The following is a 22,262-nucleotide window of genomic DNA, read 5'->3' as shown; positions in this document are numbered from 1 at the left end:
CCTGACCTCAATCCTATAGAACATTTGTGGGCAGAATTGAAAAAGCATGTGCGAGCAAGGAGGCCTACAAACCTGACTCTGTTACACCAGCTCTGTCAGGAGGAATGGACCAAAATTCACCCAACTTAATTGTGGGAAGTTTGTGGAAGGCTACCCAAAACGTTTGACCCAAGTTAAACAATTTAAATGCAATGGTACCAAATACTAATTGAGTGTATGTAAACTTCTGACCCACTGGGAATATGATGAAAGAAATAAAAACTCAAATAATTCAATCTCTCTACTATTATTCTGACATTTCGCATTCTTAAAATAAAGTGGTGATCCTAACTGACCTAACTGACCAAATGTTTACTAGGATTAAATGTCAGGAAAACTGAGGAAAACTGAGTTTAAATGTAAGACCCACTTCAACTGTGCAGTGGATATCACACAGAATTGACACTTGAACAAAAACAGCTATACATGTGTTTTTTTTATTCACTACGAATTTCAACTGAATCTTATTGCCCTCTCATTCTCCCTAATCCTCCTTCCTCTCTCTCTCTCTACCTGGTCGCAGTATGGCAGTGATGTGAGGTGTCGGGACGCCCAGGGGCAGACGGCCGTCACGTTGGCACGTTATGCTGGCAGTCAGGAGTGTGCCGACATCCTCCTGCAGTATGGCTGCCCCAACGAGCCCGCCCCTTCGGTTGCCACAACACCAAGCCTCTCGGTCGCCACGACACCCAGCCTTTCCCGCAAGAGCAGCGCAGGCAGCCTCAGCCGCAGCAGCTCCAGAAGAGCAGTGTCTTAATGTGAGGGGGGTAGAAAACGTGTGTGTGTGTGTGTGTAAGAGAGAGGGGGGATATGTGTGTGGGTGGATGTGTCAGTGTGTGTTAGAATGTGTGCGTGTGAGAGGTGTGCGTGTGAGAGGTTGTGTGGGTGGTGCATGTGTGTTTGTAACCATATGTATGCCAGGGTGGCTCTAGTTGAAGGGGGAGGCTGTGTCCTCTAAAAAGGAACCCATGAAGTCACACCAGACCAAAAGGACTGAATGGACAAGCAGCTAATACTTTCACCACCGTAAAACCAGAAGGCAGAGCTCACTCTTACGTGTGTGTGCGTGCGTGTGCGTGTGCGTGCGTGCGTGCGTGTGCGCGTGTGTGTGTGTGTGTGTGTGAGAGACTGCTCCACTCAGTGGCTACCTTGTCCCCACTATGGCGCTGATGATCCACTCTTCCAGGCTAACCTCACCACCGCTCTGTGGGAACTTTGACCTGTGTGTTACTGCTACACCACCACCTGTGCCCTGCACCTTAGTAACACACAGACAGAAAGACAAAGGGATAATGTAATGACAAGCGCTGGGGCCGAAATGGTGGCCCATCCTGTATGCTGACTTGGGTTCATGCCCAATCACATCTCTCAAACCACAGGGCTGGGAGAGGAAAATGAACCAGAGGTACAGAACTGCAATAATTGAATTACCAGTGTGAGACAGTGGATTTGTAGCTTTTTCTCACCCTACTGTACCTCTAGGTGCTTGGAATCCCATGATAACAGACTACAATATGAAAACTCCCGTTTTCATATTTCCGTTAAAATTCAATATGAACATTTCTCCTATGCTTCGATGGTTAGGTGGAGTAGGTTAACTCAAAATGCAGCTAAATCAATGAAGATTCTACATTATGATAACATGAGTATGAGGGGGCTCATTGAATCCTCTGAACGGCATTGTACTTACTCACGCAGAAACGAAACAGTGGAGCCAAGACCAACAACAACTGCCAGTGCTGGAACGAACATAACCACTGTTAAACCTCATCACTGTACCACAGTTAAACAAAACGGTCAGTTACTGAACAATGCTCAGCTGAGGTCAAATTCAAAAGAAATACTGTCCGACAGATAAAGGATTTGTATTTTAAGAATTTAGGTAAAAATAATAATTGTATAGAAAGACATATATATGAAATTGATATTATTACTTTACTTGTCATAGTTATCAATATTGAGAAGTACTTCATGTTCCAGAATGTTATTGTATGTTCTGAAGTTTGTATGGTAGGTTCTTGTTTGTAATACACATGGGTTACTCTTAGCTGTTGAGAGATTCGAAACTGTGACAGATTTGGTGATTCATTTTATTTGGCAGTCCGCTATCTACAGTCATGTGAAAAAGTAAGTACGCTCCCTTGAAAGTGGTCTTTTTTTTTATTTGACATATTTGGACACATGGATATCTGAGCTAAATTCCAACCACATTCATTAATAAAGGTGATCCAATTTAACAAATCACGCAAAAAAATGTTTACTTTGAAAATGTTATGCAATTAAAATAAACAAAAATGCAATTTCTTTAAGCAGTTAGTACACCCCTACCTTTAACATCACATCAAATGGCTAAAATTAGATCCAAGTGTACCAACATAGGTGAAAATAATTCGAGAGTAAATTGGGAGGGTCCAGCTTTCCATAAATATTAGAAACTGGTTTGGTCTTAACCGTATGGGTGTTTGGTAAAAGTCTGGGAGGGGTTACAAATCCATTTCCAAGCAATTTGAAGTACATCATTCCACTGTCCAACAGCTCATCTACAAATGACCATTGGCAATCTACCAAGGACAGATCGTCCCACCAAAATTAGCCCAAGAGCTGACCGAAAGATGCTCATAGAAGTCTCTAAGAACCCCGGGGTAACATCAAGGGATCTACAAACCTCTTTTGCCACAATCAATGTATAAGTGCATGAGTTAACAGTCAGAAAGAGACTGCACAAACTTGGCCTATATGGGAGGTCAGGAAGGAAGAAGCCTCTGCTCTCAAAAAGTAATTTCAAGACACAACTGACGTTTGCCAGACAACATCTGGGTGAAGACCAAAACTACTGGAACAATGTGCTCTGGACAGATGAGTCAAAGGTGGAGTTGTTTGGCCGCATTGCCAGACGCCATGTTTGGTGAAAACGGAACACTGCCTTTGAACAGAAGAACCTCATACCAACCGTAAAGCATGGAGGCGGTGGCATTATGGTTTGGGGCTGCTTTGCTGCCTCAGGGCCTGGCCAACTTGCCATCATTCAACCATGAATTCCATATTGTATCAGATGATTCTTGAGGAGAATGTGAGGCCAAATGCCAAAAGGCTGAAGCTGAACCGAACATGCATCTTGCAACAGGACAATGATCCAATGACACACAAGCAAAGCTATAACAGAATGGCTCAAAAATAAGAAATTAAGGGTTATGGAATTCCCCACAGCATCCTGTCGAAATGCTGTGGGGGAACTTGAAGCTGGCCGTGCTTGCAAGAAAGCCCTCGAACATGACAGTTGAAGTAGTACTGTAAAGAAGAGTGGGCAGAAATTCCTCCCTGTCGATGTAAGAGACTGATAGACAGTTACAAGAAACGGCTACATGAAGTTATTTCATCTAAAGGGGGCAACACCAGCTATTGAAGCTAGGGGTGTACTTGTTTTTTTCCGCACTATGGAGTTGCATTTCTGTACATTTTTTGATGAATAAATTATTACAAAGTATGATCTTTCAGTGTCATTTGTTAAATTAGGTTTCCTTTATCTGTCAATTGTGGTGAAGTGAAGATTACACATCCATCTGTCCAAATATGTACAACAAAAGACCACTTTCCAGGGAGTGTACTGACTTTTTCACATGACTGTATGTCCATGACATCACTTTGAGTTCCAAGATGGAGACTTGTAATGTGTGTGCATAATGTGTGTTTCAGAAATGAGAAACATGGATTTACTGTGTAGTCATATCGAAGAATAGAGAGAGAGAGACCGACTAGTGCAGTTGCTCTATGTCCTATTTTAGCTGAACAGTGTTACTGCCAGACGCCGTTTTAGTGTGAAACAAATTAAATGCCTTCAGTTTGATTGAATGTATTGCAATTATTGGTAATGTTTTGGTGACCTGCCACACCTCCAAAAGAAAAAGGGGTTCAAAGCCAAAAGTCGCAGACGTCATTCTCGATTATCATCGCAACTGTACAAAATGATCATTAGTAAGAGAAATCATTGGCCTTGTGCTGAGAATGTTTTGCTAGTGGCCACATTAGAGACTATTATAATAACACCACAAGGACCATGTTGCTTGAATATTGGGACAAATCTACTGTAGTGTGATCATACCGCTAGTCGTTTTTGAACTGAAAATGAACATCTCCAATGACTCTGTGTCTGTAAATAGTGTAAGCTTCTCTTTTTTGTTTGCAGTGTTTTTCTACTCATGTACATGATTCATGGCTCATTCAAGTTTGCTGTCAATACAATTACTGTCCAACCTGTGGTGTTTTATTTATAGATTTGGGGGTATTTCATATTTTAATGTGAAACTTTTATCTGCTTAAAGAAGGAAATAGAAAACAACACCATACAACAAAGCAACAGAATAAAATGTTCATAATATGTTTCTGGGTATTTTGTCATTAGAATGAATTGACTTGGAGGGTTAAACAAAACTCAGGAATGGATCTGTCTCTACATGTATAGTGTTTTGCTATGCAAGGGTGTGTGTGTGTGTGTGTGTGTGTGTGTGTGGTAAATGAACCTGAAACACTCATTTCCAGTGTCGGCCATGGGGAGGCAGCATGTACTGTAGATTGTGAGGAGACATGAGAAGGCAGACGATATCATTCAAGAATTCTGTAGTGTCAGCTCAGGCCAAGCCACAGAAACCTGCTAATGAATCCTGGTTGCGTCTCAAATAGCACCCTATTTCCAATGTAGTGCACTACTACTAGGGGACATACCCCTGATTTCTCAGAGCAGCAAGATGTCAGCATAGCCAGGTAGTGACAACCTGGCCTGTACCAAACTATTGACAGTTAAGTTGTCATCTGTTTTTTCTTGTGAATGTGACAAGAATATACAGGCAGCATGACATTCATTTTGAGGTTAGTAACTTGTTTGTTCATATATGAAGAAGACATGAAAGTTGTGATCCATAACCAACCAAACATTTCAGAGTAAGGAGAACAGTAATTGGATATTTGATATATCCATATCCTGAATCTGATTTATTGCTAATGTTTAGTAGCTTGTTAATATAGTGTTATTGAAGAGATTATAGCAGTAGGTTTGAAACATCGTGAGAAAAAACTATGTGGTATAAAAAAAGCATTCTGAATAAAATACAAATTAGCATATTATAATATTAATTTACAGGTAATTCTTACAACAATCAAATCAAACTTCACAAAATGTAGAATTAGTCACCACTCACTTGATCTGTGCTTAAGCCAGTCTCTGCATTCCTCGACATCAGTGTTTATGGACACAGGACATGGGAAACAGGAAGTGCGTGACAGAGGAAAAGAAAGTAATCGCTAGCTTATTCCATCATGCACTTTATTGAGGGAGACATTAAGCATGGCAAAGGGAAATTCCACCACATTAGTTTTGTTACGGTGCAACAATGGGTTAAGACTACACATCTGATTGGCTGGTGCAGGCGTCACTCAACTCCTTTGTCTTCTCATTGGCCGCCGTCCTCCCTTTACCCCTGCTTTGACGTAATTCTCGTCTCTTCCCCTGGCAGGTGGCGAGCCAAGTTGGTGATGAGGTTGCCATAGAAACTCCTGCTGAGGAAGTTGTAGAGGATGGGGTTGGCCAGGCAGTGGAACAGTGACAGGGCCTGGACCACCGTCTGGTAGCTCAGCACCCTCGGGTTCAGCTAGTTCACCAGCAGCAGCGGCAAGACAATGTGGAAGGGCAGCCAGCACAGCACAAACAATAGGGAGTACAGATGAACCAGCCACAGCTCCCCCTGCTCCTTCCCTTGAATCAGCCCCTCAGGGCTGGTCCACACCGCCTGCAGAGTTTGCATGTTAAAGGTCATGATGATGGCCGCCGGGCCCAGGAACTGGAAGATCAGATAGAGGAAGGTGTGGGCAGCATACCAGTCCACAAAGTTGTGCTGATAGCTGTAGCAGCCCAGCTTGTCCCACTCCAGCAGTGTCACATGGGCGTTATCCAGCAGGTAATGACATCATAATGTATTTGCATTGTGTGTCTATATACAGTATCTTTATTAGTTTGTCATGTTACCACCACAACTCTCTTTGCTGGGATCTCTTTATTGGGCCAATACTGACTGTGAATTTATAATTATGCCCACCTCTGTGGTATTGTTCAGTTGACATTGATTGTCATTGCCTTGCACACGGAAGAAGGGCTCATACCCAAAATGTTTGTGCAGCAATAAAAACATGTCAATGAGTGGTGTCCTATATATATTATTTTTCCTTATCAAGCAGGCCTAGAACCACGGACAGGACCCAGAGGAACCCCCTGAGCCTGTCTGCTTGGAGCCCCAAGTTCGTGTGGCCGGTGCACACCACGGCCAGGTCGTGCTCCACCATCATGTAGACCATGGAAGAAGGAGCTGCTGTAGAAGTTGATGACACAAACGAGGAAGGTGAAGCGGCACAAGAAGTGTCCCCACAACCACACGTTCTCCAACATGGCCTACAGGATGGATAAGGGCACCACCACTATAATCAGCAGGTCTGACACGCTTACATTGAGCACACAGAAGAGCACGCCGTTGCAGCTGCTGACCAGGCGCCAGTTGACCCACACTACCAGGGCGTTGAGCGTCAGGCCGGCCACGAAGAGCAGCAGGTAGAGCAGGAAGAGCGCCATGCGCTGCGAGGCATGGTCCTGGTCTGTGTAGTTGTCTTCGTACCAGGATGAGTTGCTATGCTAGTGCTCGTTCATGACCTGTAGGTGGAAAACGGTAGTTTATCCATTACAGGACCATGAGAACATACTGAAATAAATCAAAGAAATGAATACAATGTCATAAGAATCTCTAGGACACGCAACCCACCAGAGTACCATCAGAGCTCTGGACTGTTACAGATTATTTCTGTGGATATCATAGTTACAAATAAAAATTTGTCTGGAGAATTATCAGACCATACCCAAAGGACCTGCATGAGAAAAAAGTAATCAAATCAAATGTTATTGGTCACATACACATATTTACCGGATGTTATTGCGGGTGTAGCGAAATGCTTGTGTTCCTAGCTCCAACAGTGCAGTAATATCTAACAATTCACAACAATACACACAAATCTAAAAGTAAAATAATGGAATTAAGAAATACATAAATATTAGGACGAGCAATGCTGGAGTGGCATTGACTAAAATACATTAGAATAGAATACAGTATATACATATGAAATTATTAAAGCAGTATGTTTACATTGTTAAAGTGACCAGTGACTCCATGTCTATGTATATAGGGCAGCAGCCTCTAAGGTGCAGGGTTGAGTAACCGGGTGGTAGCCGGCTAGTGATGGCTATTTAACAGTCTGATGGCCTTGCGATAGAAGCTGTTTTTCAGTCTCTCGGTCCCGGCTTTGATGCACCTGTACTAACCTCGCCTTCTAGATGATAGCGGGGTGAACAGGCAGTGGCTCGGATGGTTGATGTCCTTGATGGCCTTCCTGTGACATTGGGTGCTGTAGGTGTCCTGGAGGGCAGGCAGTGTGCCCCTGGTGATGCATTGTACAGACCGGTAACCCCCTCTGGAGAGCCCTACGGTTGCGGACGGTGCAGTTGCTGTACCAGTAGTCCTTGTTCTACTGACTGAAAAGCTAAGATTGGACTCTATTCACTACATAGTTCACTACTTTTAACCAAAGCTTGGGCTCTAGTAAGAATTAATGCACTATGTAGGGAATAGGGTGCCATTTAGGATGCCTGCAAGATGTTTATTTTATTTAACCTTTATTTAACCAGGTAGGACAGTTGAGAACAAGTTCTCATTTACAACTGCGACCTGGCCAAGATAAAGCAAAGCAGTGCGACAAAAACAACAACAGAGAGTGACACATTAACAAACGTACAGTCAGTAACACAAAATAAAATCTATGTACAGTGTGTGCAAATGTAGAAGATTAGGGAGGTAAGGCAATAAATAGGCCATAGAGGCGAAATAATTACAATTTGATGAAGGGAAGAGAAGACTCCACACCTTGAGCAGCAGAGAGCAGCGATGAGAGGACAAGATGAGGAGCGAGAGAGCAGAGCAGGATACATACGGCTGAGAGAGATCAAAGCCCTGGCTTACTGAGCACTGTCCCAGAGCATAGAGCAGACTTTCAGCCTCTGTGCACTTGCTCTGTATGTTCCTCAATGACCACTGTGCTGGTACAGACACAAGTCTCACAGTTAAAGTACACTCCACGCCCACTCCCCTAACCCACCAGTTAGATGAGAGGACAAGATACTGTATCCACGCTGGAGCATGAGAGGAGAAGACAAGAGAGGAGAGGACAGGAGACCAACATAGAGGGGAGATATACACAAGACAGAAGACAGAAGCCTCCAAAAAGAAAAAAGACAAGAATTTCATGAGCCTCCCTGAGTTCATTATTATGATGTAACTAAAGGGGCTAAAATTAAGTTATTATTAAAGCTCTTCAAGACCCAGAAAGACTCACAGCTGTCATGGCTGCCAAAGGTGGTTCTAACATGTATTGATTCAGGTCAAATCAAATCAAATCAAATTTATTTATATAGCCCTTCGTACATCAGCTGATATCTCAAAGTGCTGTACAGAAACCCAGCCTAAAACCCCAAACAGCAAACAATGCAGGTGTAAAAGCACGTGTGTGAAGGTGTGTGAATACTTATGTAAATGAGATATTTCTGTATTTCATTTTCAATAAATTAGCAAGCATTTCTTTATGGGGTGTTGTGTGTAGATAGGTGATATATATTTAATCAATTTTGAATTCAGGCTGTAACAAAACAAAATATGGAATAAGTCAAGGGGTATGAATACTTTCTGAAAACACTAACATGTTAGGCTATTTTGCCATACCCAAATACTGCTGTCTTCTATTGTTGTCTTCTATAACCCCTGAAATATTGTTGCCACCTAAACATTGATATCCACTAAATTGTTTTACAGAATGCATTAAAGTTACAGTAAAGCTTGCACAATGATAGACACCAGAGTATTCTTTGTTTTCTTTGTTGTTTTGGTTAGGTCAGGGTGTGACATGAGTGATGTATGCGTTTTGGCACTGTCTAGGGGTTTTGTAGGTTTATGGGGTTGTTTATCATCTAGGTGTTTATATATGTCTATGATTGCCTAGATTGGTTCTCAATTAGAGGCAGGTGTTTATCGTTGTCTCTGATTGGGAACTATATTTAGGCAGCCAACCTCTTTGGGTATTTTGTGGGTTATTGTCTATGTCTAGTTCCCTGTGTCTGCACATTTATAGTATAGCTTCACGTTCGTTTTGTTGTTTTTGTAGTTTGTTTAGTGTCCGTCTTTATTAAAATATATAACATGTATTCATATCACGCTGCGCCTTGGTCTCCTCTTTACGCCGGACCATATCTCTCTCAGGTCACACAGACCTAGATCATATATGTCTTGGATTTGTTTCAGGCTATTTCTTAGAAAATAGTGCCTTTTACAACAACTGTGTACCTCTCTGTGTCCACTCAGCAATTGCCATTGTTCCCCATACCTACTTATTTTGTTAATCTTTTGTTCATCACTAAGCCCTGAGTGTGAACTCCACCCTGTGCAACTGAGTCCTGGACTTCCTGACAGGCCAACCCCAGGTGGTGAAGGTAGGTAACAGCACCTCCGCAAATCTGATCCTCAACACGGGGGCCCCACGGGGGTACTTGCTCAGTCCCCTCCTGTACTCCGTGCTCACTCATGACTGCAAGTTTGCTGACGACCCAACAGTGGTAAGCCTGATTACCAACAACGATGAGACAGCCTACAGGGAGTAGGTGAGAGCCCTAGTGCAGTGAAAACATAATAACAATATGGTAGCAACACAACATGGCAGCAGCACAACATGGTAGCAGCACAAAACAGGGTACAAACATTGGGGACAAACAAATAGAACCATGAGGAAACCTGTAGAAAACATTATGCTGAAGTACTGAAATTCGCACAGAAGAATGTTGTTTCTTAACGTTCTCTGAACAATTTGAAAACATTACTTTAAATAGAACCATGAGGAAACCTGTAGGAAACATTATGTTTAAGTACTGAAATTCCCACCTAAGAGACACATGGTTCTCAATGTTTTTTGCTAGCTGGGTATATTGCACCATTCCCAGAATAAAATAATCAGAAGTCAACCACGCTCTCACCAAGCTCTAAGAAACACATGGTTCTCAGAACGTTCTATTTTCAGTTAATCAGATTGCACTGTGACTGCCTGCTGTGTGGGATTTGGTGGTTTGCTGGAAGGCATTAACATGTTCATGACATCCCTTAGAGATGGTCAGGACACCTATTTCCCTCTAGAGAACTTTGGGAATACTGTAACTTTTACTGTAGGCCTACAAGGAAATCTGAATTTATGGGATAGAGCCACAACTTCTGAAAATGTTACACAGACAATTTAATAGATATCAACTAAAACATATTTAACAAACATTGAATACATTTGCGAAAAAAATATTAAGATACATCAGTGATAACATTTTTTTGGAGGGGAGGCATTTCTTCACCATGTGTTTTGATTTAAGCAAGGAAGTCCAAGTGAAGTAGGATTTTAAATCAGTCTTTCTAAAATACCAGTCCAGTGTGTGTCCATAAAATAGCCACTCTGTCCTTTTGTGCCTCCATCTGGTCGGAGAATCAGCTGGAAGAGCATGCCATAAAGACAATGCTATAGAAGCCATTAAAACACACCCTATTGTCAGACTTCAACAGAGAATAGGACTGATTAGTCTCCAAAATTCCAAAAAATCCAGAACTCGAGGCACCTGATGATGATCATGTTTCTCTGTGTTCCACAGGTGACAAAGTTAGTACTAAGAGTCTTTTTAAACTCATTGATGGATACAATTAAATAAATAGCTCTTTTATAAACGGTATATTTTATCTCTATACGAAAGTACTTGTCAGTTAAGGAATTGTAACAACAAGGTAGTAAATAAGGAGTGTTTTCATATTGAGCCAGCTATGGTTCTGTAGCTGTGTTCTGATGAGCCACGCAAAGATCTCAGCAATGAACTCATGGAACCTCTTGGCGTACTGCTCAGGGTGAACGGTGGAGATTTCTGCTCCAGACTAGGAATCACACAAACAAAACATGTACAGATACTGATAAACCAACAATGATGAAAAATGTTCAGATAGGGAAGTCATCTTGAAAACAATAATCAATCAAATGTATTTATAAAGTAATTTTTACATCATCAGTGGTTATGCATAATGTGCTGCTGTGCTACTGATGCTGTGCCCTGTCTCTGACCCTCAACAGGGTGATATTCAGACCTGGTGATATTCATCTTGTGCAATAACGGCATCTTGATTTACAAGATGGTGTAGCAGTCGGACGTCTATTTGTCTTGTCCTGTCCCATGTATACAGTTGAAGTCGGAAGTTTACATACACTTAGGTTGGAGTCATTAAAACTCGTTTTTCAACCACTCCACAAATTTCTTGTTAACAACCTATAGTTTTGGCAACTCGGTTAGGACATCTACTTTGTACATGACACAACTCATTTTTACAACAATTGTTTACAGACAGATTATTTCACTTATAATTCACTGTATCACAATTCCAGTTGGTCAGAAGTTTACATACACTAAGTTGACTGTGCCTTTCTACAGCTTGGAATATTCCAGAAAATGATGTCATGGCTTTCAAGACCAACTTTCAAACTCAGTGCCTCTTTGCTTGATATTATGGGAAAATCAAAAGAAATCAGCCAAGACCTGTTGACCTCCACAAGTCTGGTTCATCCTTGGGAGCAATTTACAAACGCTTGAAGGTACTACGTTCATCTGTACAAACAATAGTACACAAGTATAAACACCATGGGACCACACGGCCGTCATACCGCTCAGGAAAGAGAAGCATTCTGTCTCCTAGAGATGAACATACTGTGGTGTGAAAAGTGCAAATCAATCCCAGAAACACAGCAAAGGACCTTGTGAAGATTCTGGAGGAAACAGGTACAAAAGTATCTATATCAACAGTAAAACGAGTCCTATATCGATATAACCTGAAATGCCGCTCAGCAAGGAAGAAGCCACTGCTCCAAAACCACCATAAAAAAGCCAGACTACGGTTTGCAACTGCACATGAGGACAAAGATGGTACGTTTTGGAGAAATGTCCTCTGGTCTGATGAAACAAAAATAGAACTGTTTGGCCACAATGACCATCATTATGTTTGGAGGAAAAAGGGGGAGACTTGCAAGCAGAAGAACACCATCACAACCGTGAAGCACAGGGGTGGCAGCATCATGCTGTGGGGGTGCTTTGCTGCAGGAGGGACTAGTGCACTTCACAAAATAGATAGCATCATGAGGAAAGCAAAATGATGTGGATATATTGAAGCAACATCTCAAGACCTCAGTCAAGAAGTTAAAGCTTTGTGGCAAATGGGTCTTCCAAATGGACAATGACGCCAAGCATACATCCATAGTTGTGGCAAAATGGCTTAAGGACAACAAAGTCAAGGTATTGGAGTGGCCATCACAAAGCCCTGACCTCAAGCCTATAGAACATTTGTGGGCAGAACTGAAAAAGCGTGTGCGAGCAAGGAGGCCTACAAACCTGACTCATTTACACCAGTTCTGTCAGGAGGAATTGGCCAAAATTCACCCAACTTGTTGTGGGAAGCTTGTGGAAGGTTACCCAAGACGTTTGACCCAAGTTAAACATTTTAAAGGCAATGCTACCAAATACTAATTGAGTATGTAAACTTCTGACCCACTGGGATTGTGATGAAAGAAATAAAAGCTGAAATCATTCTCTACTATTATTCTGACATTTCACATTCTTAAAATTAAGTGATAATGCTAAATTACCTAAAACAGGGAATTGCTACTAGGATTAAATGTCAGGAATTGTGAAAAACTGAGTTTAAATGTATTTGGCTAAGGTGTATGTAAACTTACGACTTCAACTGTACATAGATAAACCTATCTTTTAATATTCAATTAGTAGCAAATTGGTTTGTGGGGAGATACAACAGGTTTGAATAAAACAGAACGAGACAAGAAGGGAATTTATAATCAGATTACATGATGATTAACTTACTCTCCACTTAAGAGTTACTCTTTGACAAACATTGAATGCAGTGAGTAGGCTACAGTACTTGTTGAAGAGATGGTTGTTGACTTTGATATTGGCTTTGAAGTCATCACGAAGAAGCATGACATGGACAGGCACCTGGACCAGGTCATTAATCTGCAGACAGTGGACACTGTTAGAACACACACACACACACACACACACACACACACACACACACACACACACACACACACACACACACACACACACACACACACACACACACACACACACACACACACACACACACACACACACACACACACACACACACACACACCAATAATAATATCAACAAAAACATTAATTTCATCGACGTACCGAGTGATTGACTCCCCACATAAGGACACTTAGAACAGGGTCCCTGGATTGGAACACCTCCACTTTCTGCTGTACAAAATGTTTCTTCTTTGTCTTCGTTTTGGGAGCCAGGATACTCAAAGGGCTCGAGTTGGCACCCGGAGAAGTCATTGCGCCGTTTAAGTAAACAATCATCTGAATGGGTTGCAACACTATTTTGTTTACATTAATTCACCTTGGTGCACCGGTTTGCTGCACTCCCTTTGCCTTCTTATTTAAGTGTTTGACCCTGTTGACCCAATAGAAAAACAACCTCAGATGACATCAAAAAAACTCGCCAACATCTGGCATCATTTGCCCAGTGTCTTGTGTCCAGCCTAGTACAACAGGTGTGCGATAATTTATGCGCTAGCGCTCCGCCCACAACTAGTGCAGCAAAACAATTAACGTCTCATTAAATTCCCTTAGATTTGTATATTACTATCAATTGTTCCCTATTGTTGCCAACCTAGGATATATTATTATCTTAAAGGCTAGAGTAGGACTTAAATTACACCAATGAGACTGTACATATTCCCACTTCTCTAAGATTCAAATTTGTATTGCAATTTAATTGCAATTTTAACCTTATTCTGGACAAAAGGAGTAGAGTTACGGTGCATTTGGAAAGTATTCTGACCCCTTAACTTTTTCCACATTTTGATACGTTACAGCCTTATTTTAAAATGTATTAAATCATTTTTTCCTCAATCTACACACAATACCCCATAATGTCAAAGCGAAAACAGGTTTTTTCGATTCTTTTTTGCAAATGTATCAAATAAACTTAAATATCACATTTACATAAGTATTCAGACCCTTTGCTATGAGACTCAAAATTGAGCTCAGGTGCATCCTGTTTTGCAAAAATTTCTACAAACCTGTTTTTGCTTTATCATTATGGGTAATTGTGTGTAGAGTGATGAGGGGAAAAGTGACTTAATCAATTTTAGAATAAGGCTGTAACCAAACAAAATGCGAAAAAAGTCAAAGGGTCTGAATACTTTCTGAATGCACTGTAAATGACTTCAGGTCATCCTTCCTAATTCAATTTCTGGAAATGGAACAAAACTTTCTGTGTTTGTGTGTATGTGTATAATGTGTCCATCTGTATATAAAGTTGTACATGCCAACTAATTGATTTATTATTCCTGTCTTTTGTTTGGAGAACCTGTGTATTCTGTGTCTTTATTATAAGTCCCAGATTGTGTTTTTGGATGGTACATTTTTTTCCCTTTTTAAAAAAAAACTTTGAAGAGCATACCAACTCTGAGAACCAACTCTGAGAGTCTGGTCATATGAGAAATATTTCTGGATTAAGGGCACACAGCCCAGCCACTACAACCATAGCAAGGTTATTTTCAGTCACAGACAGGTTTTTGTTTAACTGTAGACCGAATGCAGTTATGAGGCTCACATGGAACCTCTCAAACTTATATTATAAAGCAGGTCATCTTCAGCAGACATCTGAGACTTGCATATTTACCCATCAACGTCAGCTTGCTAAGGTGCGCTTCCACTCAGACTTTCAATGATAAAATATCACATTTACTTATGTATTAAAAATGGTCAACATAAATAATTACATACAATAAAATATCATTTTCAGTGGGTACAGTACAAAATAAAATGTTTTGTCATGCCCAATACAAAAACCTTAAATAAAATGTAAAATTATTATTTAAAAAATACATACTGTGAATTAAATAATACATCAGCTTTTAATGTATATACAGTACCAGTCAAAAGTTTGGACACACCTACTCATTCAAGGGTTTTTCTTTATTTTTACTATTTTCTAAATAATAATATTGAAGACATCAAAACTATGAAATAACACATATGGAATCATGTAGTAACCAGAAAAGTGTTAAACCAATCAAAACATTTTTAGATTCTTCAAAGTAGCCACCCTTTTCCTTGATGACAGCTTTGCACACTCTTAGCATTCTCTCAACCAGCTTCACCTGGAATGCTTTTCCAACAGCCTTGAAGGAGTTCCCATATATGCTGAGCACTTGTTGGCTGCTTATTCCTTCACTCTGCGGTCCAACTCATCCCAAACGATCTCAATTGGGTTGAGGTGGAGGCCAGGTCATCTGATGCAGCACTACATCACTCTCCTTCTTGGTCAAATAGCCCTTACACAGCCTGGGGTGTATTGGGTCATGATAGACCCACTAAGTGTAGACCCACTAAGCGTAAACCAGATGGGATGGCGTATTGCTGCAGAATGCTGGTAGCCATGCTGGTTAAGTGTGCCATGAATTCTAAATCACAGACAGTGTCACCAGCAAAGCACCCCCACACCATCACACCTCTTCCTCCATGCTTCACGGTCAGAACCACACATGCAGAGATCATCCGTTCACTTACTCTCACAAAGACATGGCGGTTGGTACCAACAATCAAAACATTTGGACTCATCAGACCAAAGGACAGATTTTCACCGGTCTAATGTCCACTGCTCGTGTTTCTTGGCCCAAGCAAGTCTTTTTTTACTTATTGGTGTCCTTTAATAGTGGTTTCTTTGCAGCAATTCGACCATGAAGTCCTAGTTCGTGCAGTCTCCTCTGAACAGTTCATGTTGGGATGTGTCTGTTACTTGAATTCTTGTGAAGCGTTTATTTTGGCTGCAATCTGAGGTGCAGTTAACTCTAATGAATTTATCTTGAGAGAACCAATTTCATCATAGCGCTTGATGGTTTTTGCGACTGCACTTGAAGAAGCTTTCAAAGTTCTTGACATTTTCCAGATTAACTGACTTTCATGTCTTAAAGTAATAATGGACTGTTGTTTCTCTTTGCTTATTTGAGCTGTTCTTGCCATAATATGGACTCAGTCTTTTACCAAATAGGGCTATCTTCTGTATACCACCCCTACCTTGTCACAACACAACGGATTGGCACAAACGCATTAAGAAGGAAAGAAATTCCACTATTTAACAAGGCACACCTGTTAATTGGAATGCATTCCAGGTAACTACTTCATGAAGCTGGTTGAGATAATGCCAAGAGTGTGCAAAGCTGTCACCAAGAATCTCAAATATAAAATATATTTTGATTTGTTTAACACTTTTTTGTTTACTACATGATGTGTCATTTCATAGTGTTGTCTTCATGTCTTCACTATTATTCTACAATGTAGAAAATAGTAAAATTAAAGAAAAACCTTGGAATGAGTAGGTGTGTCCAAACATTTGACTGGTACTGTATGTTTACAAAAGACTATCTTATAGTATTAAAAGGTGTCTGCTGCAATGTCAGTAAAAAGGTTGGAGGTGCTCTAGTAGTGTTTGACCCTGGATTTTAAACATCAGAATAATGTCAGATTTAAGAGCATAGTTTCAGACTTATAAGAGAGACAGTGGATACATCATCAGAGACAAGCCTCATCACTAGGCCAGGAAAAAAGTGGGTAAATGGAATTGGGTATGTAGTTTACTACAGGCCTGCCAACTTTGAGTTAGATTCTAAAATTAACTCACAACTCTGCGTCATAGAACAGATTTTGAAATGATAACAAAGTGCATAGCAATTCCATACCCATCTAGTCCACACTCACAAATGTACTTGGTTAATCATGTTTCTTGTCTGTATTGCATCATAACTCATCACTAGAGGGTGCTGTGAGACCAAACTAATAGGATGGATAAAGTGAATGACCATGAGAAATGGAATTGGAAGGATTGTGCTTGAAGGTAGCATGGTTGGGCTCAATTAGAATTTAAGGCAGTCAATCCAGGAAGTAAACTAAAATTACAATTGAATAATCAAAAAAAAAAGTGCATTTATTTTCAATGACTTCTCAAACTGAAAAGTAGAAGTTATTTATGTAAAAAAATATGTAAATGTATGGATTTTAAATTAAATCATTTCCTGAATTTGACTGCCTTCAATTCGAATTTAGCCCAACCCTAGTAGGTAGTAGTGTTGGTGGTGAATTTGTATGTGTCCCAAATGGTACCTTATTCCCTACATAGTGCACTACTTAGGGAATAGGGTGCCATGTGGTACGCAACCTTTGGCTTGTATCAGCCATTTAGTGTAAAGCACTGTGGGAAGTGCTTCCTCCTCCATCCCTCGCTTTTCCTCCTTTTCTATCCCTCTCTTTTATTCTCATCTTGCTCTACTTTTCTTCCTCTCGATCCTCACCCTATGGCCCATATTCCAGACTGCAGGATAGGGTGGGCTGGACAGTGCCCTTTCATGCATTGTCACAGATCAGGGTGCCCTCTGGGCTTGTGTGTGATGGGGTTGGTATGCCACTCTTGTCCACACACCAGCAGTGGCCGCGATGCATGCCCCAAGACGACCGACACTGCCAGAGGGCACACACAGTGATAAAGCATATTTGAGATGTGAATTGTTGTATAGGACACAACTACACACACACACACACACACACACACACACACACACACACACACACACACACACACACACGTTACTGACCAGGCAAAGTCATAGTCTATCGAGCCCAGCTTACAACTCAAGATTGAGTTAGCCCACTGAGCTCCTGTTTAGGCAATATTATACTCATCATGCAAGCAAGCATGATTCGGTGAACCACCTCTGCTACAAATACCGTTTGCTTATAAACCTACCTGCTTCTTTCTGAAGAAACCATGCTTGTCACAGTTGGGCATATATATATCAGCACAGTCCGACTGGAAGACCAGGGGCTGCAGACCTTTAAGTACAGTGTTAAGCAGCCTACGGCATGGAGCCTAGAGAGAAGAGAGAAAGAGTTTCATTATTATTATTTTTAAACACTACCACATTGCTTGTTCTATTGTTGTTCAATTATATTGCTCAACACAATCCTCCTAACATCCATCTGTAAGTAAATACAAGGGATTTTACCTTCTCCAGGTCTTCACTGGGTGTTGGGTGTGTGGCTGGGAAAATACATGACAGCAGCTTTAGCATAGTGATGGATTACATTACCACAGTAACTGATTGATTACTGAGATGAATGCAGTGACAGAGACAAACCAATAGCTAGAGTTGCACATCATGTTCACAGATTGTCACAACAGGTTGTAGAGCAGGGCTCTCCAACCCTGTTCTTGGAGAGCTACCATCCTGAATTAGCGAAGTTACAACTGAGGTTGGATTGAAAACATACAGGAGAGTAGCTTTCCAGGAACAGGGTTGGAGAGCCCTGTTGTAGAGTTAAAGTACTAGCTGCTGCTGATTTGAGGTTAACATCACGTAATTTTTTATTATTTAAGTGAAGATAATTTCCCATACTCAAAACAAATGAATTTCTTGTGGAGTCTGAACAGATCTATTTTAAATACATTTGAAGTCTTATGGCTGAGTTTGGAGTCGTCATACTAAGACTTGGTCCTGCCTCCACAATGTAAACTACTGTCAATTGTGTGCTCCATTACATCCTAGCTGTACTTCTCGGAAGCTTACTTCTGATTCACTAATGTTCTACTTCCACAGTCCAATACAATCTCACAATCGGGACCTGTCTTGTCACCACGAAGTCATCAGCACAACATCTACATCTTTATTTGTCTAAAATATACAGTTATGTGTCATGTCCATGTCCTGAGCAGGAAAAACTGGGCTGTAGTATTACAGGCTATAACTAGGTCGTGTGAACTGTCTGCAGAGGCTAAATTTACCATTGCTTTTACATAACCCCTCCTCCACCCCATCAGATACATGTAACTAAGTGGTGTCTCCCTCTCTGCTGTTGTAGGTGCTTACCTGTGGGCTGGGGCCTCTCAGAAGGGCTGGGCCCACTGGCATTGCTGCAGACTCCCCTGCCCTGCAGCAGGGCCTGGAGGGGGCTGGGGTACCCCAGTGGTGGGGTGCAGCGGAGTCCACGGGCACAGCTCAGAGTGTAGACCCCACAGGGCTCCCCCAGGGCCAGGACAGTGGTGCTGAGCTCTCCAGACTGCTGCCTCTGTGTGGGGGCCCTGGCCACCTGGGAGCCCTTACTGAAGGGATTCCCTCCACTGAGAGGAGGCAGCCGGGAGGCTAGTGTCCATGGGCTGGAGAGTGCAAGCTGGAGGAACAGTAGGGCCAGAAGGTCAGGGTACAGAAGCATGTTTCCCGCAAGATACACGTTGTCAAACAACAATGAGTAAGTAATAGTCCAGGAGGTTCCTATTTGTTTCAATGCCAGGTAGGCTGTTGTCTGAGGTTTGTTCTTATTCAGCTCAGTTCCAGTTATGGGTTGGGAGATGCAAGGCAGAGTGGATAGGAATCCCCTCCAGCTATGACAGAGTGATAATGAAGCAGACAGACACCAGAGACAGCAGCTTTTAAAGAGCCAAAAGGTAGAGAGAGAGGGTGGGGGAAGGAAGGCAGGAGAGAGAAATATTAGTCTCCCCTCTCATTTTCAAATTGCTGAGCACACCCCCACTTCCCCTTGTCTCCGACACGCCTCTCCTTTACCAGGGCCAGCTGGTGAAATAGGGTTAGCCCTACCTAACCCCATCATGAATGTCCTACTTTTCCTGTTTCATATTCAGCACGATTGTTTTCCCACCAGTAATACATTTGATGTATGTGTTTTACGAGTAAGGATTACTGACCCATTTATTCAAATGACAAGGTGGGACAAGAGAACATTACTTTATAGAAAACATATGTGGGATTGAGTGTCACCTTCTTTGTAGGCCTATAGAAACTGAGAATAACCCTTGTAATATGTGCTTTGATGGCTATTGTAGGATGAAGAAGCCTGATAATTAATCTGGACATTTTCCAACAGTAAACATGTTAAAGATTTAGATTTTGTTCGATTTTATGACATATTGTTAGAACAATATACTCTACAAGTACATTAAACTTCCAGAGTGTGTTCTCTGCTAATTCTAAAAGTATGATCAATTTTATGAGCACCACCAACAGTGAATGGAAATTGATTCAAAAGGAACTCCTTCTGCTGGTGATTTGCTGAATGTGCAATCCTAATGGAGGTCTGTGATTAGTTAATGACCTATAATGTCAATTTTGGGGTATAAAATTGGTGATATCCTTCAAAGTACCAGAAAGCCTACGCTGGCATGGAGTCGCCCACATTATTATTTCTTCCATCACAGGAAACACATTCCTCTGTGTGTGTGTCATGATAATGGACTAGTGAATGACTTTGAGTGGGAAGACCACCTCTAAAAAAATTATAAGTTTTTTAAAAGAATGCTGTTTGATGCTAAAGCCAATCTGGCAACAAATATGTAAAGACAAGAACAATTTTCTGGCAGTTCACCAAATGAACTCTATTTGGTTCACACATCTCACAATCGAAAATGTTCCAAGCAATGTGCCAGAATCTATGGATGATTTTACCTATGGAAACCCTTCCTTTCCACACCTAACTAGAAGTACCCCCCACAGAACTCAGAATTTCTCCTTACACATGCCTCTGTCCCATAATTAGTCATTTATTATTTTACTGTCACCTCAAATTCTCTCTCTCACTCATCCTCCATACCACACACAGTATAGGCTAATACAAATGTTCATGGTCAAGAGCCTAGTCAATTTTCATGATCATGCTCTTTGAAAGGAAACTACCAACATGCCCACTACATGTTATCAGAACTTAATACCATGGAAATATTCTTTCCCCTGTCATATAGTCTACCCATAATATTAATCAAACAGCTACAATAAAGAGTAGTTTATTTAGATTGCTGATGCAAGAGCTCGAAGTCTACCCGGAACCGTACGTTTTCTAGAAAGTAAATGATGTCAATAGAAGGCGCCATTTGAACTCTGCGGAATTTGTTTTGATGGAGCTCGACATACTGGAAACGTGTAAACAAAAACGAATGCGGCCACTTGAAAGATAGTAGTCTAACGGCAAGGTGGGCAACTTTTGTGTGAGACGATATGGACGTGTGAGACGATATGCTTACGTATAAGTGCTTGATGTGGATAGCGAGCATCATAGCCAGCCAGCTAGCTATTTCCCAGTGGCGTTATTATTAGTCCAAACAGTTGCAAAACGTTTCGTTAAGTACCTCCCCGTTGCGTTCCGTTTAAGAAACGTTTTGCAACAGTATGGGCGGAATGAATACAGCCCTGCTGTTAAAACACCGACCAGTTGGCAACTGTAGCTCGTTCATTTAGCTATGTGTCATGCATTGGTAGGTATATAGCTAGCTAGTGTATTAAGTAGGTATTAAACCGTACATTAAATATGTTATTATTAGACACCCTCACCCAAGCTTGATACTTTTGCCGGGCATTTAATTTTCAGTTTGATTTTGATCCAACTGACCCGAACAATGCCGGCGCAACACACCTCCGAGTCCATATTCCGTGCGTGGAGCCTGCTATTCATATGAAGCGGTCTCTGTAAAAAAATATATGAGCGTAAGGGATAAGCACCTCGTGGTTCATGTCTCTGTCCTTAGGTAAACGATGGACGAAATCAACCCCCATTACCGCTTTATGAACTGGAGGCGGAGGATACGGGAGGTGCGGGCCGTGCGGTACCGCGAGCGGTTCAAGAGGATGATGAGGGATGGAGAAGTGCTCAGGTGGGTATGAAAACTGTCAGAATTACTTTTGTTCGCCAAGTACATTTACACATACCCGGAATGCTGCTTGGTGAAGTGTAGTATGAGGCATGAGAGATAATGACACTCTAGCCAGCCCAGTGTTCCTCAACCCTGGTTCTGGGTAGTTACAATTGACCCAAATGGACAATTTACTCAAATTCCTGGTTTTGGGGACCCAACGGGTCAAGAACGTCAAATATTTGATGCATTCTGGGTAAATTGTGACTGACTGACTGGTCTACAAATAATAATAATTAGTTATTACGCAAGGTGATTTTTGCAGTCATGTGGAAC

At 41.4% G+C, this 22,262-nt stretch overlaps 3 protein-coding genes and 1 pseudogene across 9 annotated transcripts in view; 2 read left to right on the top strand and 2 right to left on the bottom strand.

The window, feature by feature from the left end:
- Nucleotides 1-4,414, top strand: part of LOC118400362 (arf-GAP with GTPase, ANK repeat and PH domain-containing protein 2-like) — a 42,585-nt gene extending 38,171 nt beyond the window's left edge. For all 4 annotated transcript variants that reach the window (XM_035797159.2, XM_052473657.1, XM_035797158.2 and 1 more), the window contains one exon: nt 563-4,414. In XM_035797159.2, the coding sequence (XP_035653052.1) occupies nt 563-796 (234 nt within the window). In that variant the 3' untranslated portion in view covers nt 797-4,414. The remainder of the gene's footprint in view (nt 1-562) is intronic.
- A 1,090-nt stretch (nt 4,415-5,504) lies between these two features.
- On the bottom strand, nt 5,505-13,564 carry LOC118399887 (G-protein coupled receptor 182-like; annotated as a pseudogene).
- On the bottom strand, nt 13,095-22,126 carry LOC118400361 (insulin-like growth factor-binding protein 3). Of its 3 annotated transcripts, none has more exons than XM_035797155.1 (7): nt 22,003-22,126; nt 19,159-19,459; nt 18,298-18,332; nt 18,039-18,161; nt 17,587-17,752; nt 13,415-13,682; nt 13,095-13,207 (listed from the first exon to the last, which is right to left on the bottom strand). In XM_035797155.1, exons 1-5 carry the CDS (start codon nt 22,036-22,038, stop codon nt 17,639-17,641), a joined length of 609 nt encoding a protein of 202 aa, XP_035653048.1. In that variant the 5' UTR covers nt 22,039-22,126; the 3' UTR covers nt 13,095-13,207; nt 13,415-13,682; nt 17,587-17,638. The 3 variants fall into 3 exon arrangements, with proteins under 3 accessions (XP_035653048.1, XP_035653045.1, XP_035653047.1); XM_035797152.2 differs by lacking the exon at nt 22,003-22,126 and adding an exon at nt 21,686-21,814; XM_035797154.2 differs by lacking the exon at nt 22,003-22,126 and having other exon boundaries at nt 19,159-19,618.
- The window catches only part of LOC118400360 (SPRY domain-containing protein 3-like), an 82,635-nt gene continuing 82,076 nt past the window's right edge, over nt 21,704-22,262 (top strand). Inside the window, exon 1 of one of the 2 annotated variants that reach the window (XM_035797151.2) lies at nt 21,704-21,947. In XM_035797151.2, the coding sequence (XP_035653044.1) occupies nt 21,829-21,947 (119 nt within the window). In that variant the 5' untranslated portion in view covers nt 21,704-21,828. The remainder of the gene's footprint in view (nt 21,948-22,262) is intronic. The other variant, XM_035797150.2, reaches the window with a different exon arrangement.

This window comes from Oncorhynchus keta, chromosome 21 (genome assembly GCF_023373465.1).
Source record: "Oncorhynchus keta strain PuntledgeMale-10-30-2019 chromosome 21, Oket_V2, whole genome shotgun sequence".
NCBI lineage: Eukaryota > Metazoa > Chordata > Actinopteri > Salmoniformes > Salmonidae > Oncorhynchus > Oncorhynchus keta.
The sequence above is the reverse complement of the archived record's forward strand: the minus strand, read 5'-3'. Positions and strand labels throughout refer to the sequence as shown.